General features: G+C 41.7%; 3 protein-coding genes across 3 annotated transcripts in view; 2 read left to right on the top strand and 1 right to left on the bottom strand.

Moving 5' to 3' along the window:
- Poln (DNA polymerase nu) overlaps positions 1 to 21,082 on the bottom strand; it is a 176,292-nt gene that overhangs the window by 125,996 nt on the left and 29,214 nt on the right. The window contains exons 5-11 of the mRNA XM_047567251.1: positions 16,914 to 17,026; positions 8,433 to 8,590; positions 5,839 to 5,907; positions 4,487 to 4,547; positions 3,812 to 3,876; positions 2,247 to 2,330; positions 1,644 to 1,739 (exon numbers count right to left, since the gene is read on the bottom strand). Of these exons, the coding sequence (XP_047423207.1) occupies positions 1,644 to 1,739; positions 2,247 to 2,330; positions 3,812 to 3,876; positions 4,487 to 4,547; positions 5,839 to 5,907; positions 8,433 to 8,590; positions 16,914 to 17,026 (646 nt within the window). The remainder of the gene's footprint in view (positions 1 to 1,643; positions 1,740 to 2,246; positions 2,331 to 3,811; positions 3,877 to 4,486; positions 4,548 to 5,838; positions 5,908 to 8,432; positions 8,591 to 16,913; positions 17,027 to 21,082) is intronic.
- LOC124994914 (SNRPN upstream reading frame protein-like) lies at positions 18,987 to 19,251 on the top strand. Its single transcript, XM_047567250.1, has one exon. It carries the CDS (start codon positions 19,002 to 19,004, stop codon positions 19,215 to 19,217), a length of 216 nt encoding a protein of 71 aa, XP_047423206.1. The 5' UTR covers positions 18,987 to 19,001; the 3' UTR covers positions 19,218 to 19,251.
- LOC124994913 (small nuclear ribonucleoprotein-associated protein N-like) lies at positions 19,249 to 20,087 on the top strand. The gene has a single exon (XM_047567248.1). The coding sequence runs from the start codon at positions 19,386 to 19,388 to the stop codon at positions 20,085 to 20,087; it is 702 nt and encodes a 233-aa protein (XP_047423204.1). The 5' UTR covers positions 19,249 to 19,385.

Genomic DNA, 21,082 nt, shown 5'->3' with positions numbered 1-21,082 from the left:
TCAAAGAATCAGAGATCAAGAAAAATAATAATAAAAAATATAAAAAATATGGAATTTAATAATATTAAAAAATAGTACATGTGAAAATTTGAGTCACTCAAGATTTACTGAGTATGCATTGGGCCCCAGGCATTGTTCCAACCACTGGAAGAGTTGCAGGAACAAAGCTAGGTCCATGTCCTTCTACAGCTAAGTCCCTAATTAGTCAGGGGAGCTGAGCAGTAACAGTTTATGTGTGAAGCCAGCCCAGGAGCTTGGGGTGGCTAGAGCCCCAAGATTCACCATGGCACCAGGAAGAGGGCAGGGGGAATGATGGAAGTAGCAGGAAGTGAAGTTAGAGCCATGGGTAAGTATTACCTAGTAAAAGTCGTCTTCTAGATGCACAGAATGAACAAACAGTATGACTTGTTAAAGACAGTAAGGGCAGTATGATTCATGTTGATGGTGAAAAAAATGAATCTACTTGTTAAAGTCATTGTCTCAACTCTGTCCATAGGAAAACGCATCAAAACTAGGAAGTAGTTATGCTTTCTTTCTTACACCACTGCCTTTCTGGAGAGCAGAAGGTGCCGTCAGGGAAGGACAACAGTGCCAGCTGGTGCCAGGATGTAAAATGAACCACCTGGCATCCCCATACACAGGTGCAGGCCAGAGGGCAACGCATGGCTTTCCCAGGTGGCTCTGCTGCCAAATCTTTAGGGCTCACTGCCCACCTCTGCTCTGCAGGGTGAGATCTAAGCCAGTATCTCCAGCAAGATGGGGTTTAGCTCCCAGAACACCAGTGCTCTGTGAACTGACAAGCATTTAGTTCTGCCCCAGTAGGCATTAGTTTTTGGCAGTTTTGGTTCTGGGAACAAAATGAGGGCTTAGATGTGTACATACTACTTTCTAATGGAATAAGCAAGTGAATTCCTAAGATAACTTTGGTAATGGTAAGTTGCGTACAGGAAGTAAATCAAAGTGAAGAAATAGGGAGTGCTGAGGACCCTCCTGCAGTCTGAGTGACCACAGCAGATCTTCTAATAATGGTATTAAAGCTGACAATCAGAAGCCAGCAGGCAAAACTGTGGCAGGGTCTGGGGGCTGTGTAAAGAGCGTGTGCAGAGAGCCCCAGGCAGCCAGCACGCTCAGAGAAGCATGTCAGAGCCAGGGGAAGGGCCAGTTCCATGGACTGGGGACATTCTCAAGAACTTGGGTTCGATTCTGAGTGTGACAGAAAGCTACTGGAAGTTCTGGCCAGGTCAGGAGCATGATCTTTTCAATTTTTTAACAGAGGTTTGAGTTAAAGCAGGGGGACTTCCAGGAGGATTGAAGTCATCCAAGTGAGAGAGGGTGAAGGTGGTGAAGAGGATTAAGAAGGCACACTCAGGAACCTTCTCTAGGGAACAACTGGGAATTGCTGTGGGTGAAGATGAAAGGAAGTCCCGGGTGCTCGGGTGGTGTGACTAATGGTAACAGCCACACCTCATAGACCCAGGAGGAAGATGGGGCCCTTCATGAGGTGAAGAATCTGGAGGAGGGCAGTTCCAAGTACCTCTGCAGGAGACTGCTGTTCACCTGCTGTTCACCTGGCTTGAGGGGCAGATTCCCACCTGGTGCACACACCCATGAGCATGTCAGAAAGAAGGGCAAGGGAATCTTACCACAGCCTCTGAAGTGGACAGGTGTTGCTGTGGCCCTGTTTTGGGAAGGCTCTTCCTTGGATTCAGCAGGTGTAGCTTCAACTTTCCAAAGAGGATCTTCATCAAAAGCAACACAGGTGTGTGGGAGAGTTCAGATTTGAGAAAATAAGCATCACTATTACAGTTAAAGCCACCAACCAAAGGAGACACATCCAAACGAGCTTAATTTCTCATTTAGTGCTTTTTGACATAAGGAATCTCAACATTCATCACTCACGAGAGAAAAACAACTTATTTTTCAGATAACCAATATAAAATAATATTTATAAATTCAGGAGAAACCTCTCTTAACTCCTGAATAAGAAACATATTTTTGGCACACCTATAATTCCAGCAGCTCAGGAGGCTGAGGCAGGAGGATTGGTAGTTCAAAGCCAGCCTCAGCAAAAGTGAGATGCTAAGCAACTCAGTGAGACCCTGTCTCTAAATAAAATACAAAATAGGGCTGGGGAATGTGGCTCAGTGGTCGAGTGCCCCAGAGTTCAAACCCTGGTATCTTTCCCGCCCCATCAAAACACAAAAAACAAAAAACATATTTTTGAAAGAACCAAAATTTAGCATTACCTCTCGAAGTTGATTATTACTCATTATAAGAAATGGTTCTCCTGCAATAAAATGGGCTTCCTGCTCCAGTTCCTTGAGACGAGCCTGAAAATGTGATAAGCACAATTAGTCTCATTCACAGTTTTCACAGTTTAAAATAATTTAGTTTGCTAATCAAATAATTCCCAACAGAAGCTCTTAATGAAATAAAAAGCACTCTGTAATTTACAAAACTGAAGATTAAAAAATGCATCTTCTGACTCTTGGCAGAATTCTAGACTTATGCAATCATCCTCCCCCAAACTGAGGGACACAAATGAAAGATGCAAAAATAACAATATAACAAAATAAGAGAGAGAAAGAATGCATTTTCTAGTAATAGTAGGACTAGAAAAGGAATCCAGCATCACATAAAACAAGACAGAAAGGATAGGTATGGGTAACAAGCTCGTATCCAGAATATATCAAGGTGCCCTATGAATCAGTAAGAAAAGAAATACAAATGAGTGGAAGACTTGAGCAGATCCTTTACCAAAATGAAAATTTTAATAGCCAATGACAATAGAAAAGTTATAAACTTCATTAGCAATCAAGAAAACAAAACTAAACTTATGTGTGGTTTGTAATGACCTCAACCTTGTGAAGGAATATGAACAACTGACACACTTTTCAATCAACCAATAAAAAATAATGTTTATAAATTCAGAATAAACCTCCCTTTTAACTCCTAAATAAGAAATGCATGGCTCTCAGTGTTTGGTAGACATCAACCTCAGCAGACCACAGCACTGATCAACACAGAGTGACCAGGGGAGGTCAAGACACAGAAGGCTGAATAAAAGGTTGTATACAAAATTCCTGATCTACTTGCAGTCCCAAACTAGCCAAATTATATTGCATAGATACTGACGTGGAAAACAATAAAGAAAAGCAACCTGATATAACTACAAAGGCTGGCAGCAGGGAGTTCTGACAGGGAAGCACACAGGGCTCTGGGCATCCCAGGCTTGTCCCAGGTGATGGTTATACCAAGTTTCCTTTAAGGCAATTTGGGTGGAACATCTTTATGTATTTTTTCATGCAACTTATGTATCTTTCTATATTTTTATTAACAAACAAACAAAAGGGAATTCCTTCACCAAACTCTAGGGGGCAACATTCTTACAGGAAAAACCTAACTGCAGGATCCTGAGAATCCATTAAAACAATTCCCCAAATATGCACTAGATGCAGTGCTGCCCCACCCCACCTACACACACACACACACACACACACACACACACACACACGAGATGCAGTGCTGCCCCACCCACCTACACACACACACACACACACACACACACACACACACACACACGAGATGCAGTGCTGCCCCACCCACCTACACACACACATACAAGATGAAATGGGTTAATCCTTCAACACTTGGGTCTTCCCTCTAGCAGTTAGGTGGAAGAACAGTGTCAACCTCAGTCTAGCACCAGCAGGAAGAGAAAAAAGAGTGGAAGCTACTAAGAAATGCCACTCAGAACAACCTACTGAGTTGGAGAGAAATGACAAGTACAGAGTCTAAAATAACAGTTTACCCCAAGAAGAGCTGATGTCCTCTCCATTTCTTCCTTGTTCACCTGAATCTTGTGGTTTTCCATCACTGCGATTCAAAATCCAAATCAGATCATGTCTATACTGTAGTAACAAATCCCTTTCAGTAATGGTGACAGTCCCACTCCTAATGCCCAGAATGACAGCACCTGCTGCAGGTCAACCTTTGCAAAGGGTCCATCAGGAGCAACCATGGTGCTGGCTTCAAAGTGGGCATGAGCATGGGCCCTTCACATACTCTGACTGGAGAGTCGACTTGAAGGTCCTGCTCTCCTGTGAGCCAAGCAGGACCTGGACAGCCTCAGACAGAAGCAAGCCATGCACAGTGCTTACAGGGAGGGTGGGTCTAAGGCTCCATCAGGCCAAGCAGGGAGGGGCAGAGCGTGGTAAGCAAAGACGAGGGACAGGACAGCAGGTGAGCTATCTCATGAGGCCTCCTCCTTCTGGCTAGACATAAATGATGTCAAAACCATCATGTCCTTCTAGTACAGCGGACGGTGCAGTGACACCCTTCTTGTGCGTAAAGGAGAATGAGGACTGGCCACCTCTTCAGGACATGAGATATAGTATCCATTCCTAAATAAACTAGAGAACACTCATTTCTAAACAATGTAGAATTCTCTACAAAATGACTGTACTTTGTCTTCATGGTAACATACCTGCCAAAATTGGTATCAGAGGAAGTTCCAAAGTACAAAATAGTTGCCATAAACCATAAACCTGTGAAATAATAGCAACACTACTTTAAGTCATTATTTGGATCAGCATTTTGTTGAAAAGCTACTTGACTTTGTTGAGCTAGAAATAAGACAATTCCTGTCTAGGTGGGTTTCTTCCCCAACATCCATTACTTTCCCCTGTTCTTCCTAATAAAACTCTTCTTTCCATTACATATTCTATTTTATCATCAAGACTTGGTAGAGACAGTCAGAAAGGGCAGATAGATCAAGCCCCATCCCAATCTTCTTAAATCTTTCTCATTTTAAAGATTGGTTTAAGTATTTGTGAACAGTTAGCCTTTCATTTTAATTTTAGTTTCAGGACAGGCTTCCTGAATTTCCATCAATCCACCTAGATTTCATTGCCCCTGTCAACTAGTCTGGGAGTGTGTGAAATGGCACTGGGACCCCCATTTCATGCACTCAGAGCATGAAATCCTCCCATTGTCATCCCCTTCTGGCTCTTCCTTGGAGTTTTGTCTCTATTCTCTCTTGATGCCATCCAAGAGAGCCCTGGGTCTTATTTTCCAGTTCTCCTCCTCTGCCCATTTCTCTATCTGTCCAGACCATTTCTCCGCCCTGTCCTGTGTCCCAAGGTGGGCCCATTCCCTCCAAGTCACATCATCAGGCTCTACCTCTGTGCTCATCAGGTGGGTTTCTCTGTTCGAGCCCCAGCAGAAGGACAGGACAGAAGGGCAAAGAAACAGTTCAACTTGGAGCCCAGTTGTAGAAAAGCCCTAGTCACTGCCTGTCTCTGGAGGTCTCTCTATCTTGCTGGCCCTCTTCACTACACCCTTGCCTCGGAACACTGTCTCTTCTTTCAGCTCTTCTCAGTTGTCCCTTCCAATGGCCATGATTTCCCAATAAGACTAATGAGGAAAGCTGCATCCATTTCTCTACCAACCAAACCATTCAGCTTTCATGTTAGCTACAGCGTCAGAAACATCCCAATTGAAGGGGAAGCTTTGAAACATGCTAATTTTTTTTTTTTTTTTTTTTTTTTTTTTTTTTTTTTTTGCGGTGCTGGGGATTGAACCCAGGGCCCTGTGCTTGTAAGGCAAACACTTTACCACTGAGCTATCTCCCAAGCCCAATACTAAATTATTTTAAAACTTCATATATTATCATTCTGATCTTTCCTTTTCTGAGTGAGGCACAGGTTAATTTGGCCTTAGAACAAAATGATGTTTTTCTTCCTTCAAGTTTGAAACACAGTGATGGTGCCTTGTGAGTGTGGGTGCAAATGGACAGATAACTCTTGTACCATCAGAACACGTAATAAAATGTCTTGCCTTCAATTTGGAACACAGGTCCATCGTAAGTCTGTAGAGTGTATTCAGGTTCACTTGTATGTTCTTATTCTTTAAAAGAACAAAAATTAAAATTCAGATAAATTCAGCTGCATGCTCATCACAGCCTGGGAACTGACATGACTCACAAAAATTCCTAGGACGTCCCAGGGGCTCTCAATGGCATGTGTTACATTGTGTATATGGTGGCCTCACCAGTCATCTCAGGTAGACAAGAATCAGTTTACAGAAAGCACTTCCACTGTGAAGCACAAACTATGAGTAATCAGATACTTTCCTAGCCCAGGGATCTTCTCATTTTACAGATACAAAAATAGAATCAGGAAGAAACTAAATGCCCGGAGCAATGATTAAAGGGGGAGAACACAGACCTGGTCTCTGGGATCCCATGGTCCCCACTCTCTCAGCTCCACTACCCTGCATTCACCCACAGTGCTGCCACATTCCACACTTGCTTGACCACTCTCACCTTAGAATAGACATCTGCAGAGGCCCTGGGAGATGGGGTGCACCACAGCCCCTACAACACTTTGTTGAAGTCTCCTTCCAATACAGTCCAAGGATCTTCTGCTCAACACCCCACCCTGCCCAGCGACTCCCAGACTCTAGGCTGCTCAGGCCTAGATTAGAGTGAGCATTCAGTGGGTCAGTGGCTGCACATGCCCTGGCACGGCTCTCCAGTTCCTTCTTGGTCTTCACTCTCCCATAAACTACTCATCAGAGGACATGCTCAGGATCACCTCTATGCAAAGTGTGTGGCTGCACCTGGCAGAATTCCACATGGCTGCCTGCAGGAGCTTTCTCAATTCCAAAGTGACCGTGTGCCTCTACTTTGAGTAGTCTAGGATGGGCTAGCTCTGAGGCATGGCACAGTTTCATAAGAACCCTGCATGTGTCTGGCTCCCAGACCCCTCCCTCTTTCTCCTCAAGCTGCCCTTCTTCCCCAGAGAAGCCCACTCTTCCAGGCTTTGCCACTACCATGCCACTCCTTCTAAGCTACTTTCCATTTTCCAAGCAATTCAAACCTCTTCAGGGGAGCACAGCAACAAATTCACAGATTAAAATCCAGTCTCCTGCCCTTACATACTGCATGGCTCTCCTAGAGACACATCCAGCCAATAGGACATGAATGGACTGCATCCAAAACTGCCTCTTGACTCCCTGGAGCAAGAGAATGGGATCTCAGCAGGAGCAGGCAAAAGATCCAGACCTGACTTGACAGTACTGCTAAGCAGCTACACCAGCTTACACAGGGGCACCCACTTCTTGGCATGGAGGATACACACTCTACATAACTGGCTTTCATTCCTTGTCCTTCATCCCTGACTTGGATGTGGGTGTGTTATAAAGAAACTAGACTTAAAATTGGAAACCCATACTGAACCATGGCCTCAACTTTTATGTGTCTCGGTTTTTCCATCTATAAACTGAGACTGAAAATACTGGGGTGAATAACTCCTTCCTTCAATAATAATATCTCAGCTTCTGTTTGGGGGAGTCTCCCTGCCTGACAGTAGGAGTCTGGGTAGGAATGTTAATCACAGAACCCTGCCTCCCTGCTGGGGGTGGACATCTTGACCAGTGAGGTAAAGGAGATGCTCTCTGAAAGCTAAAACTATGGAGCTTGGCTTGATATTGGCATCATGTCCACCACCCACTGCCCCAGGGTCCCTGTTCTTGCAAGGCCTGCTTCTGTGGGTACCCCATGACCATCTGATAAGCCTCTTTTTAAATTAAGGAAGGGGACATAGTTGTTACTTACAGCCCTGCCCCATGAGACACAGACCCTCCCCTTAGACATGATGGCCAGGAGCATGAGGGGCAGTGTCCCACTGCAGAGGTTCCTTCAGCCTTCTGTGTGCTTACCTGCAGCACTTCCGCTATGTGACCTAAACAGAATGGCCCCAACTATGGCCACGCTGCTCTCCATCATCTCCTCCAGGGTTCTGCTTCCCCAGGCAGTGATTCCTAAAGACCAGGGCATCTCCAGAAGGGAAGGGCCCTGGAAGACTGAGGTAGTCATCTCAGGAGTTCAGTCACAGTGGCCATGTTGCTGGCACTAAAGATTTATAGATAAGCAGCTCTCTGCTCACAGAAAGTGTGTGGCTGGCAACACTTTGACACCAGGGAATCCATTCAGAAGAATCACACTACATATAGGACTTCCCAGGAACAGATTTGACCAAAAGATGGAAATCTCCCATCTTTATTCATCACCCTCCATCAGAAATGTCAAGATCAAAAGTACAAGTACAGGGTCAGGCATGGTGGCACATGCCTGTGATCCCAACAACTCGGGACAATGAGGAAGAAGGATCACAAGTTTGAGGCAAACCTCAGACACTTAGTGAGTCCCTGTCTCAAAAAAAAAAAAAAAAATGGCAGGCAGGGGACTGAGGATGTAGCTCACCCACTGTGTTCAAACCCCAGCACTACAAAAAAAATAAAATAAAATAAAAGTGAAGTATAAGTGAAATGAATGTTGGTTTACTGTTAGACTGTGAAGTACGAGACATTTCCAGAAAAATGTCAGGATTGTATAAAGATAGATAAAACTTCATCTTAAAATGACTCACCTTAATATTACTTAAAGAATTTCCACATGTGCTGCTTGCTTTGACTGAAAAGGAATTCTCAAGGTGTTTTGACACTAAGTCTTTAAAAGAAGGTGCGCCATCACTGGGATCTATGAGCCATGCAGCAATTCTGGGATCAAGGCCTACAAAATCAGCAACTGAAGAAGAAAATGGCAGTTAATCTTCCCAGAAAAATAAATACCAGTTGCTTTTCCTATCTTGGCAAGGTGCTTAGGGCTCAAAATAATACTATTATCATCCTCTCAAATCACAGAGTCAGTATCCATGTTGTGACTGGGACATACCTCAACCATTTCAACCCCAGGAGAAGGTTTTCTCCATGGTTGTTACACTAAAGAAGAGAATCCCAAACAGCTAAGAAGGGGTAGGAACTTCAAAGCTCACTTGGAATTTGGATTCCTTTTTTAAAAATAACTTTATTTATTTATTTTTATGTGATGCTGAGGCTCAAACCCAGTGCCTCCCACATGTGAGGCAAATGCTCTGCTACTGAGCTATAGCCCCAGCCCAGAATTTGGATTTCTTAATAATACAACAGACTAAAGTCAGAACCCAGCCCTACCTCTTACCTTCTTCTCCCCTCCCTCATCCTCTTGCAGCTAAGGATTTTCAATCACTTTGGGCAACCATCTGCTCTTCTGTATCCTCCCCTCCCTCTGCCTCTCCTGGACTATCGCCATAGGTCATTTATGACCCTGCATCATGATGCCAGGAACCCAGGTTTCCTGAATCAAGGAAGCAGGGTAGGAACTTCATAAACACACGTGGGTTCCTCATCACTGTGCCAGCAGGGACTGGCATCCCCTGGTGTGAGAAAATTCCATGAGACAATGAGCATGTGCATGCATCTTGATTCTGTGGAAGGAACACTGGCCCTGAGACAAAAATGAGTAGGAAGGATTATAACTGATTAAAATACTTTAATATCAAAATAAAACGACAACAAAAACCCAACATAGATTAATATGGTTTGACTCAATTCTAAAGAGAAAAAGTATAAAATAGGATAGTACTTTAATGGTGTTTGATAAAGATTAATCCTTGGGGCTGGGGTTATGACTCAGTGGTAAAGTGCTTGCCTCGCACGCATGTGGGAGACACTGGGTTCGATCCTCAGCACTACATAAAAATAAAGGTGATGTATCCGTATACAATGAAAAAAAAGTTAATCCTTAATGTATCTACCATTTTAAAAACAGTACTGCACCAAATATTTTTTAATTAAATAATTACAGTAGGCAAACACAATGAGTTTATTCAAGGAAATTTAGTTTGAAGAAGAATTTAGTTTGGAAGATTACTGTAAATATTTGTGGGACATATATGCAGGTGTTTTCTAAGAATAAGCTGGGCATGGTGATACATGCCCGAAATTCCAGTAACTCAGGAGGCAGGAGGATCACAAGTTCCACGCCAGCCTCAGCAACTTAGTGAGACCCTTAGCAACTTAGCAAGACCCTGTCTCAAAATGAAAAATTAAAAAAAAAAATAAAAGGAGTGGGGATGTGGTTCATTGGCTCAGTGCCTCTAGGTTCAATCCCTAGTACCCACCCACCCCCCCAAAAAAAATCTATGGTGTGTGTGTATGTGTGTGTGTGTGTTTGTATAAATAGATAAATTTTAGTACAAAAGTGTTTAGGAATGACAGGGAAGTTATAACCTAAAATGACTGTTCTTTAAGTTACTTTAATATTTTGAATATTACTTACTAAAATAAGGAGTTTGGGGAATATGTATTCTATTCCATAAAACTGGAAATAAAGACCATTAAACAGAAAGAACAGAGTTTACCTTTAGATGAAACTATAGTCTAGATCAGATCACATTAAATACCATACTTCCTGGTATCTTTAAATTACACCAGTCTAAGAAGTTTATATTTACCAAAGCAGACGTGTCATGATGTTTTCATGACTGGCTAAATGAAAGTCACTAACCATTCTGGCTCCTTGCCCCCAAGTTGGCATGCAGGCTTCAGACAACACTGGTAACACTGGCTGGCCCCAAGGCACTATTCCATTCTACTGGCCTTTTCAAAACTCTAATATTCCATAATTAACAGTTCTTACCTACAGACATTTTTGAAAGACCTTGAGAGTCTGACAGCACCTGCATACTCTGGAAGTTGGTCCCTGTAAGCTCCTGCAGCTGGTCAACGAAGCCCTAGGAGGGCAAATTCCCACAGTGGGAGGAAATACCAATGGTTGAAAAAGATATGCCAATACGACAGATTTAAAATAAACTATAAAAATTAAGAAAACAATAGAAGCTACAAAAACATAAATCAGAACTAGAAACACTAAAATTGGATGACTTAAGAAAAATCACATAAATAAATGACAGAACCTAGGAAAGAAAACTAAAAAGAAAAACGCTTCAGGAATAAAAACTAAACTGGCAAGACACAAAGGCAATTAAGATAATAGATAATTCCTTAAAAAAATAAAATGGAAAAGAGGAAATTTTAAAAAAGAAAAAATAAATGAAGAGGTTAGAAATGGATTCTAGATGAGAAGTGATAAATGTGACAATGTGACAAATATAAGAGCTGGACAATAAGGTTCAACATACGGAATAGGAATTCAAAGAACAAACTAACACTGTATAAACGTTGTGATCTAAGTAGCTTTGATCAACATGTTATAGAACATATATTCAAGACACTGGACAGTGTGACACCAATGCAGGGTAGACTTAGAGACCAGTGCAACAGAAATAAATCCAACAAAGGTATTAAGAATGAAGATGGGCCCTGTAGAGGACTAAATTGTGGCCCCCAAAAGATATGTCTACCTGAGACGGGAGAATGTGATCTCATTTGAAATAGAGTTCTCTGCAGATGTGATTATGGTAAGAATCTTGAGAGGAGACTACCTTCGATTGGAGGAAAGATGAATCCAGTGATGGGCGTCCTTATAAGACACAGACAAAGAGAAACCACAAGGAGAAACACAGAGGGAAAAGGCCTGTGGAGATGAACACAGAGAGGGAAGTGATACATCAGCAGATCAGGCACACCCAGGCTTGCCAACCACCACCAGGAAGCTGAGAGAATCACAGAATGGATTCTCCTTCAGAGATTCCAGAAAGGACCAGTCCTTACCAGGCACAGGGGCCAGACCTGTAGTCCCAGTGGCTTCAGAGACTGGTGCAGGAGGAGGATCACAAGTTCCAGACCAGCCTCAGCAGCTTAGTAAGAGTCTGTCTCAAAAAAAAAAAAAAAAAAAGAAAGAAAGAAAGAAAGAAAGAAAAGAAAAGAAAAAAAAAGGGGGGGGGGAAGGGGACTCAAAATGGATCATAGACTTATAAGTGTAAGACCTGAAACTATAATTCTCTCAGGAAAATAAAAACATTAAGAATTGATATTTATGACTGTAGATTAAACAATTGTTTCTTGGATTTGATATAAAAAACACAAGTGACACAAGAAAATTGGACACCTTTAAAATAAGAATTATTCTTCAAAGGATACCACCAAGAAAGTGAAAAGACAACTCACAGATTGGGAGAAAATATTTGCAAATCATGTATCTTCAGAGGCTTGCATCAGAATGTATAACTAAGCAATAAAAAGGCAACCCAAATTTAAAATGGGCAAAATATTTGAATAGACATCACCCCAAAGAAAATATATAAATGACCAATAAGCACATGAAGAGATGTCCCACATCAATGGTCATCAGGAAAACATAATGCAAAGCCATAGTGAAACAGCACTTCACACACGTGGGGATGATGAAATAAAAAAGACAAGAACAAGTACCAGCAAGGATGTGGAGAAATTAGAACTCTATAAAACTGCTGGTAGGATGATAAAGTGGTGTGGCCACCTGGGACACCAGACGGGGAGTTCTCAAAAAGTTACATATACACTTACCAGATACCCAGCAATTCTATTTCTAGATGCATACCAAAGAAAATTGAAAATACATGTCCACACAAAAACCTGTACTCCAATATTCATTGTAGCATTAATTAACATGATAGCCCCAAAGTGGAAATGATCCAAATGTTCATCAACTGATGAACGGATAAATAAAAATGTGAATGTTATTCAGCCATAAAAAGAACTGAAGCACCAACACATGGATGAACCTTGATAACATTTTGCTAGCTAGGCATGGGGGCATGCACCTGTAATACCAACTACTTGGGGAGCTGAGATAGGAGAATCATTCAAGCCTAGGAGTTTGAGACCAGCCTTGCCCAGACAGCAGACACTTCACCTCAAAACAATGACAATAATAACAATTTCACTAAGTGAAAGAAGCCAGTTACAAAAGGCCATATAGTGTATGACTGCAGTCCTAGGAAACACTTACCATATGTAAATCCACAAAGAACAAAAATCAGATCAGTGGTTGCCAGAATCAAAGGAAAGGGGCGGTAGGGAGTGATTACTAATGAATGGGTTTCTTTATGGGGTGATAAAAATGCTCTAAAATTATATAGTGGTGATGGATACACAACTCTTTGATTGCCCTAAAAAAAATCACTGAATTGTACACTTTAGAATAGTGGGTTTTGCAACAGGTGTTGGCGAGGATGTGGGGAGAAAGGTACACTCATACATTGCTGGTGGGGCTGCAAATTAGTGCAGCCACTCTGGAAAGCAGTGTGGAGACTCCTTAGAAAACTTGGAATGGAACCACCATTTGACCCTGCTATCCCACTCCTTGGCCTATACCCAAAGGACTTAAAATCAGCATACTACAGAGATACAGCCACATCAATGTTCATAGCTGCTCAATTCACAATAGCCAGATTGTGGAACCAACCTAGATGTCCTTCAATTGATGAATGGATAAAGAAACTGTGGTATATATATATACAATGGAATATTACTCAGCCATAAAGAATGATAAAATTATGGCATTTGCAGGCAAATGGATGAAATTGGAAAATATCATGCTAAGTGAGATAAGCCAATCTCAAAAAACCAAAGGATGAATGATATCGCTAATAAGTGGATGATGACACATAATGGGGGGTGGGAGGGGTTAGTGTTAGGTTTAGAGTTAGGGTTAGGGAGGGGGGCAAGAATGGAGGAAGGAAGGACTGTATAGAGGGAAAAGAGGGGTGGGAGGGGGGGGAAGGGGAAAAATAACAGAATGAATCAAACAACATTACCCTATGTAAATTTATGATTGCACAAATGGTATGCCTTTACGCCATGTACAAACAGAGAAACAACATGTATCCCATTTATTTACAATAAAAAAAAAAGAATAGTGGGTTTTGTGGTATTGAATTATATCTCAAGAAAGCTGCTTTTAAAAAAAAGAGTTAAACCAAAATTTATTTTAAAAGGTTTTTTTTTTTTTAAGGGTACATATATATTATACCTTAGAAAACTGACCCACAACAACCAAATGCCAAAACAGTTCAATAAGAAAGACTTTAAAGAAAACAAACAAAAACCTTCAGGCATCTAGACAGATAGAACAAGTCACTAATTAGGAAAAAATACCAAATTTTTATCACACTTCCTGGAAACACCATTTTATGCAAAAAAAATGTATCTTATTTAGAAACAAGGAAAGAAGATGTGAGCCATTTGCACCCAACCAAACTTGTACCTCCAAATATGAAGGACTCTTCAGGGTGCTCAAAGGGAGATACAAATTTAAGGTCAATGAGCTTCCTGTCATCTTGAATTTGATTTATTGATATCAGTATGAATTCATGATATATTGATATATTTTATACTTAGAATCCCAGCCTAGAAACAGAACAATATAATAGTAATGAACATAGCCATGACAAAAATCTGGACTTCAATGCCATCTTCACTGAAGTAACAGGGCTCCCTGAAGTAAACCCAAATCTAGGGCAGTAAATGCACAGAAAGAGCCTGGAACATCCTGCCATCCCATAAACCAAGAAAAATGCCCCTGACCACTAGGTTTGTGCAACAGAGAGTCACTTCCCAACTCATCAAAGATTGTGTGCAGCAGAACAAAACACATCACAAGTTCCAATAAATGCTGATTAAACATGCAGAAAAAGGGGAATTCTCACACACTATTGATGGGAATGTAAATTGTTACAGTCATGGAGAACAGTATGGAGGTTCCTCAGAAAACTAAAAACAGACCTACCATCTGATTCAGATATCCTGCTTTTGGGTGTATATCTAGAGAAAATTATATCTAGAAATTATATCAGCATATCAAAGACACTTGCACAACCATGTTTACTGCAACACTATTCACAATTGCTAAGACATCAATGTAGGTGTCCATCAAGAGATAAAGAAAAGGTGGTACATACACATAACAGAATATTAGTCAGCTGTGAAAAAGAATGGTATCCTATCCTTTGCAATATAATGGATTAAAATGGAGAACATTATGTTTAGTGAAGTAAATCAGACACAAAAAGACAAACACTGTATGTCCTCTCTCATATGTGGATACTAAAAAATGTTGATCTGAATGTAGAATAATAATAGATAACTACTAAAGGCTGAAAGGATGGAGAGGAGGGCAGAAAGAGGAAGGGTGGAAAACATACCAAAACACAGGAAGAAGAAATAAGCTCCAGGTTTCCACAGCACAGTGGGGTGACTGCAGTTCACAATAACCATACTTTATGAAAACCTAGCAGAGGGGAGCTTGAAGGCTCCAAAGGCAATGGTAATAATGAGATGGAAGCCTTCATTACCCTAATTAGATTAATATATATTGTAACATGTATTGAAATACCACTGTAGTTCAAAATATGTACACTTGTAACATGTTACTAAAAATTTAAGAATATGCTAAAGTAGACGGAAATGCTAATTAATCTGATTTGATCAGGCACATTTTCTACACACATCACATTATAACACTATACTCCACAAATAGGTGCAATTAAAATAATAATATAAAAAGCAAAAACAAACAAAAATATACATATAAAGCAAGAAAACAAATCCATACGTTCACCATGATGCTATAATTAAAAAGTCTTAGGTATCACTTTTTACTGATTCTATGGACCAATTCATCATTTTGAAGGTAAACAAAGGGAAAGAAGTGAGTTTTCATCCTGGCTTTTCTATATCAAATATACTTAGGATAACCAAATAGATGATAAGGAAGATTTCTCCTTATGGAAATCATCTATTTGGATCTCACCAAGTTGCAATTAAGACGATAACAACCAATAGCTCCTGATATCACCAGGATATCAGCAAACAAGTAAATAAGTAAAATAAGCAAACAAGTATGGGAAGATATAGGGTACTTCAGTCAGCTTCCCATCACTGTGACCAAAACACCCGAGGAGAACCACTGAGAGGAGGGAAAGTTTATCTGGGGCTCACGGTTTCAGAGGTCTCAGTCCACAGACAGCCAACTCCACTGCTCTGGGTCCAGGTGAGGCAGCACTTCATGGGGGAAGGAAAGCTGCTCAGCTCATGGTGGGGTCAGGAAGCAGAGCGAGAGGGAAGAGGCCACAGGGAAGAGGCGCCTCCCAGGACACACCCCAGTGACCCACCCCTCCAGCTACACGCCACCTGCCTACGTGACCACCCAGTCAGTCCATTCCAACCAGCACCAGCTGATGAGCTACAGCTCTCAGTCCCGTCCTCCCACTTCTGAACGTGCCTGCATTAACAGGAGCTTTGGGGGACACCTCGCATCCAACTGTAACACAGGGCAAGTGTGCAAGTTCAAACACTGTCAGTCAGCGGGTAAGTGAACAAAGAACTGCCAACCAAAGGGTTACGGTATCACCTTAAACTTGGAATTCCCACATTTAAGTCTTACAACTGAAATATTAAGAGATGAATTATGTGATGCTTGGGGTTTGGTACAAAATATTGGTAGGCATGTAGGGTGTCAAGAAGGAGCAAGACTGCAGCAAGTTGACCACTGTTGAAACAGGGTGGTAGGTATTCGTGTGCGTGTTATAAGTCTTCTACAATAAAAAGTTTTTCCAAGATTTTATTATGAATATTTCCAAACACACAATTTGCAAAACAAACAACAACAACAACAACAAAAAAACAACTGCAGTGCATACTCATGTATCCACCAGCTAGATTTTACAATTTTTGCTACATCTGTTTTATCATTTCCTTGTGCACCTAGTTTAGGAAAGATATAAAACAATATTCTCTACCATTTTAAATGTGTCCAACACTTTTTTAATGTTACTTACTCTGAACTGTAGTTTAATTCTTAGAAAGTTGTAAGACATTTGTGGTAACAATTCCCATTCATATGATGCTGCACAAGTTAACTCTGCCTATTTTAAATTACCAAAGGAATATGCACTAATAAAAATCCAAGTATAACCTACACAATGAAGGGAAAGCGCTTCCCCATGCTTAGGCAGGTCAGGGGGCACATCGGCATCTGTGTGAAGGTGCTGTGTTGTGTATGGCACGGTGGGCTGCACCAACCTCCCACCCTGGGGTCAGTCATTGTTAGAGGTCAACTTTGAAAGACTATCAGAACCAAAACTTACCATGCTTCCAACTACCATCATCACCAAAAAACTGCAGCACTGTTCTCACAAAGTCCTTAGCGTTGAAACAAATAACAGGACATTTACATTTCAGGGTTTGAATCAGCACATTCCTAGAAGATATAAAGAAATTCACTGATTTAGGCATTAATTCTAAACTTCTGACCTTGGAAAAATATTGTTACTACTCTACTAATAGCTATCATTATGTAGTACAGATACATATCCATTAATTAAAGAATCTTGTGAGGTAAGCATCTGCATTTTTCTGGGCATGGTGGCACATGCCTATAATCCCAGTCACTCAGGAGTCTGAGGCAGAAGGACCACAAGTTCAAAGTTGGTCTTAGCAACTTAATGAGGCCCTAAGCAACTTAGCAAAACCCTGTCTCAAAATAAAAAATAAAAAGGTCTGGGATGTGGTTCAGTGCCCCTGGGTTCAATCCCTGGTACCAAAAAAAAAAAAAAAAAAAGCATTTGCATTTTACAAATGGAGAAGCTGAGACACAGAGGCTAAGCCTGTGCCCAAGAGCTTATACCTGGACAGAGCCCCTGGTATTCAGGCCCGCAGAGTAAGACCTGAATTCCTTCATAGAACATACCCTCTTTACCAGTCCCAAGGTGACTCGTTGGCCTGCTCTCCCAGAGCCCTCTCCCAACATTCCACCATCCTGTCATGGTGAGTCCTTTCCTCCACCACCAACAGTGCCAGTTCCTCTGAGGCTTCTGGGTCACTGTATTTGCTGGTTCCTAATTGCAGTTCTCTTCCCACAGGTTTTACAACCTGCTCCAGAGCTGTGTTCAGGAGGAACCAGGCCCCCTCCTGTTCCTTCTGTACTCCTGTCCACACACCTCCCCCTTATCTCATGAGCTCCCTGAATACAGGATTCATAGTAGTTACATTTACTGATTGCTTACCATATGCCAGATACCACACTAACACCTCACAAGCTTGCTGAGATGAAACTTCAAAATGATCCTGTCAAGGAGGTACTCTATCCACTTTACAGGCGAGGGAACTTAAGCTCAGAGAAGTTATAACTGAGAAGTAGCAACACTGGGGTCTAAGACCAGACCCCAAAATCTAAGCCACCAAGCCATAAATCCCCTTTCATGGCAAAGGCTTATGAATACACTAATGAAGTGCTTTGGATAGGACCAAGAAAGAAAGAAACTAGGACCCAATGAGCTCCACAACTAAGTAAATGTGTAGTTAGACTTTGCTGCTCTTGATTGGCAGACAGTTTCAGGCTTTGTATATTGTGTGATTTCACCTTGGTTTCCTTGAACAGGGAGGCCAGAAGGGTACGGTGTCAGTAACAAGGCCCCTCTGGTCTTGGAATGGATGGACTGGGGAGGGGCACACAATGGGACAGAAGGGAAGGAAGGAGTGGAAAGTTAAGAGGAAAAGAAAGGGCACCTGGAGCCCCTGCCTCTGTGATGCTCTTCATTCTGAAATGCAGAGGTCTTCCAATTGGTGATCTAACTGCCACACTGACTCCCCCCAGGGAGACAGCCAGGCTGGTTGATGTCTGTCTTGAAGAGACAATAACAAAAGTGTGTCCTATACGATATATGCCAGCAGAAGAAAGAAGAAAGAAGTTAGCTTCATGCTCAAGATACAGATTTCACCAGAGAATTTCTGGGAAGTTGGTTTTCCTTCCACACAGACTTGTATGGAAAGAGGTTACATTAAGGAAGATCTTGATCTTTGTCCTCATCCAAAAAGGCAGCAGCCTTGTTTTCTCCAAAAGGCAAGGAGCAGAAGTGAAAATAGAAGGATAAAGGACAGTTCTCCCCTTTCAGTTATTTATAGTTAAAGTTCATATTAAACATTGATTTTTTGAAAAAAAAAAAAAAAGTGGCTAGGGCTGGGCTGTATGTGGCTCAGTGGTAGAACAAAAAGCCTAGCATGCATAAGGCACTGGGTTCAATCCTCAGTACCACATAAAAATAAATAAAATAAAGGTCTTGTGACCATACACAACTTAAAAAAATTTTTTTTTTTTAATGATACAATGGCTAGGCAGAGCAGAGCGGCCCCTGGAGATGCCTGGCACCTCGGCCTGAGGAGTGGTCAGCGACACGATGGAGCGAGCAAGGGATCGCTTACACCTGAGACGAACTACAGAACAGCACGTGCCAGAGGTGGAAGTGCAAGTCAAACATAGAAGGACAGCCTCACTCAGCAATCAAGAGTGTCATTTGTACCAAAGGCGTTCTCAGCAGCAGCAAGCACCTGTGGTGGATTTTCAGGCGGAACTGAGACAGGCCTTCTTAGCTGAGACACCAAGAGGTGGTTAAAGCAATATTGGAACATCAAGCCTCTATCTACTGTTTCTGAAGCTTCTGTCCAGCTTGCATTGTTTATAGGAGAACCTGCATCATACCTTTATCTGTACCAAGCCTTCCCTCAGGTGTTAAGGATCCCAAAATTTTACTGTTGACATCAGCTTTGGTGGAACAGCAGTCATGACTGTGGGCACAAGTAGCAAGATGCTGCAGCACATTGACTATAGAATGAGATGTATCCTGCAAGATGGCCGAATCTTCATTGGCACCTTTAAGGCTTTTGACATGCATATGAATTTGATCCTCTGTGATTGTGATGAGTTCAGGAAAATCAAGCCAAAGAATACAAAACAGCCAGAGCGTGAAGAAAAGCGGGTTTTAGGTCTGGTGTTGCTGCGTGGGGAGAATTTGGTATCCATGACAGTGGAGGGACCACCCCCTAAAGATACTGGTATTGCTCCGGTGCCACTTACTGGAGCTGCAGGAAGTCCTGGGGTAGGGAGGGCAGTAGGTAGAGGAGTACCAGCTGGTGTGCCAATTCCCCAGGCTCCTGCTAGATTAGCAGGCCCCGTCAGAGGAGTTGGGGGTCCATCCCAGCAGGTAATGACTCCACTAGGAAGAGGTGCTGTAGCAGCTGCTGCTGTTGCTGCTACTGCCAGCACTACTGAAGCCCCAACACAGTACCCACCAAGACGGGGGACTCCACCCCCACCACCAGGCATTATGGCTCCTCCACCTGGTATGAGACCACCCATGAGCCCACCAATTGGTCTTCCCCCTGCTCGAGGGACGCCAATAGGCATGCCCCCTCCTGGAATGAGGCCCCTACCACCAGGAATTAGAGGTCCACCTCCCCCAGGAATGCGTCCAACAAGACCCTAGAATATTGTTGATTCATCTAAGTCATTTTTCTCCCTGCTATGTGTCTTGTGAATTGTGTAGATTGTGAGCTTTTTGTCCCCTTTCTGCATTAATATAGATAATAAATGCATAGAATTTAAAAAAAAAGATAAAATGGCTAAAGCAGAAAGTATTTTATGACTCAGCTGTTTATGTCAATTATGTCACATTTGCAAAACAAAAAGCTATAATAAAAAAAGGTAGAGGCTGGAGAGGTAGTTCAATGTGGAGTGCACACTTAGCGTGTACAAAAGCCTGGGTTAGATCCTCAGCACCATAAAATAAAAAATAAAAACAGGAAATCAAGATTTGGGTCTGAATAAGGAGAAAAGTTGAAATCCCAAGATTCCAGTTACCTCATCTACAAAGCAGAATTAATAAGACCTAACATATAGAGATAATATAAAGGTGAGAGAGCATGAGTGTAAAGACCTTGCACAGGTATATAATAAATGTTATTAAATATGCTTTTGGCAAAGGGTAACTTATATGGATTAATTAAATATGATTTATTAAAATTCATTTTGAATCCCTAAGATATTATATAGAATTGGGATTATTATTTCCAGTTTTATGGCACCTGAGGCAATATTCATATAATTATTCTGGAACTTATAAATGAAGACTCAACACTCACTCACTCATGATAAATAAATATTAGGCACCTGTTCTATGGCATTGTTCTTAGCTGTGGATATACAAAAGTAGACCAAAACAAAAATTCCTGCTCTCAGAGACTTTAGGAGTTGAAAGACAGTAAACAAAATAAATGAGATATGCAGAATGATGTTGTGGGGTGCACGGGAAATGTGAAAGGGATGTGCTTGGTGTGGGCAAGGTGCAGTTTTATCCAGTAGTCAGGGAAGCCACAGCTACCAAAGTAATGCGTGAGTGAAGACACGAGGATAAGGTGAACCAAAAGCCTAGTTGATGAAGGAAAGCTCTTTACAGAAAATTTTAGTTAATATGTGGAAAAA

The sequence above is a fragment of the Sciurus carolinensis genome, chromosome 10, assembly GCF_902686445.1.
Source record: "Sciurus carolinensis chromosome 10, mSciCar1.2, whole genome shotgun sequence".
NCBI classification, from domain to species: Eukaryota; Metazoa; Chordata; class Mammalia; order Rodentia; family Sciuridae; genus Sciurus; species Sciurus carolinensis.
The sequence above is the reverse complement of the archived record's forward strand: the minus strand, read 5'-3'. Positions and strand labels throughout refer to the sequence as shown.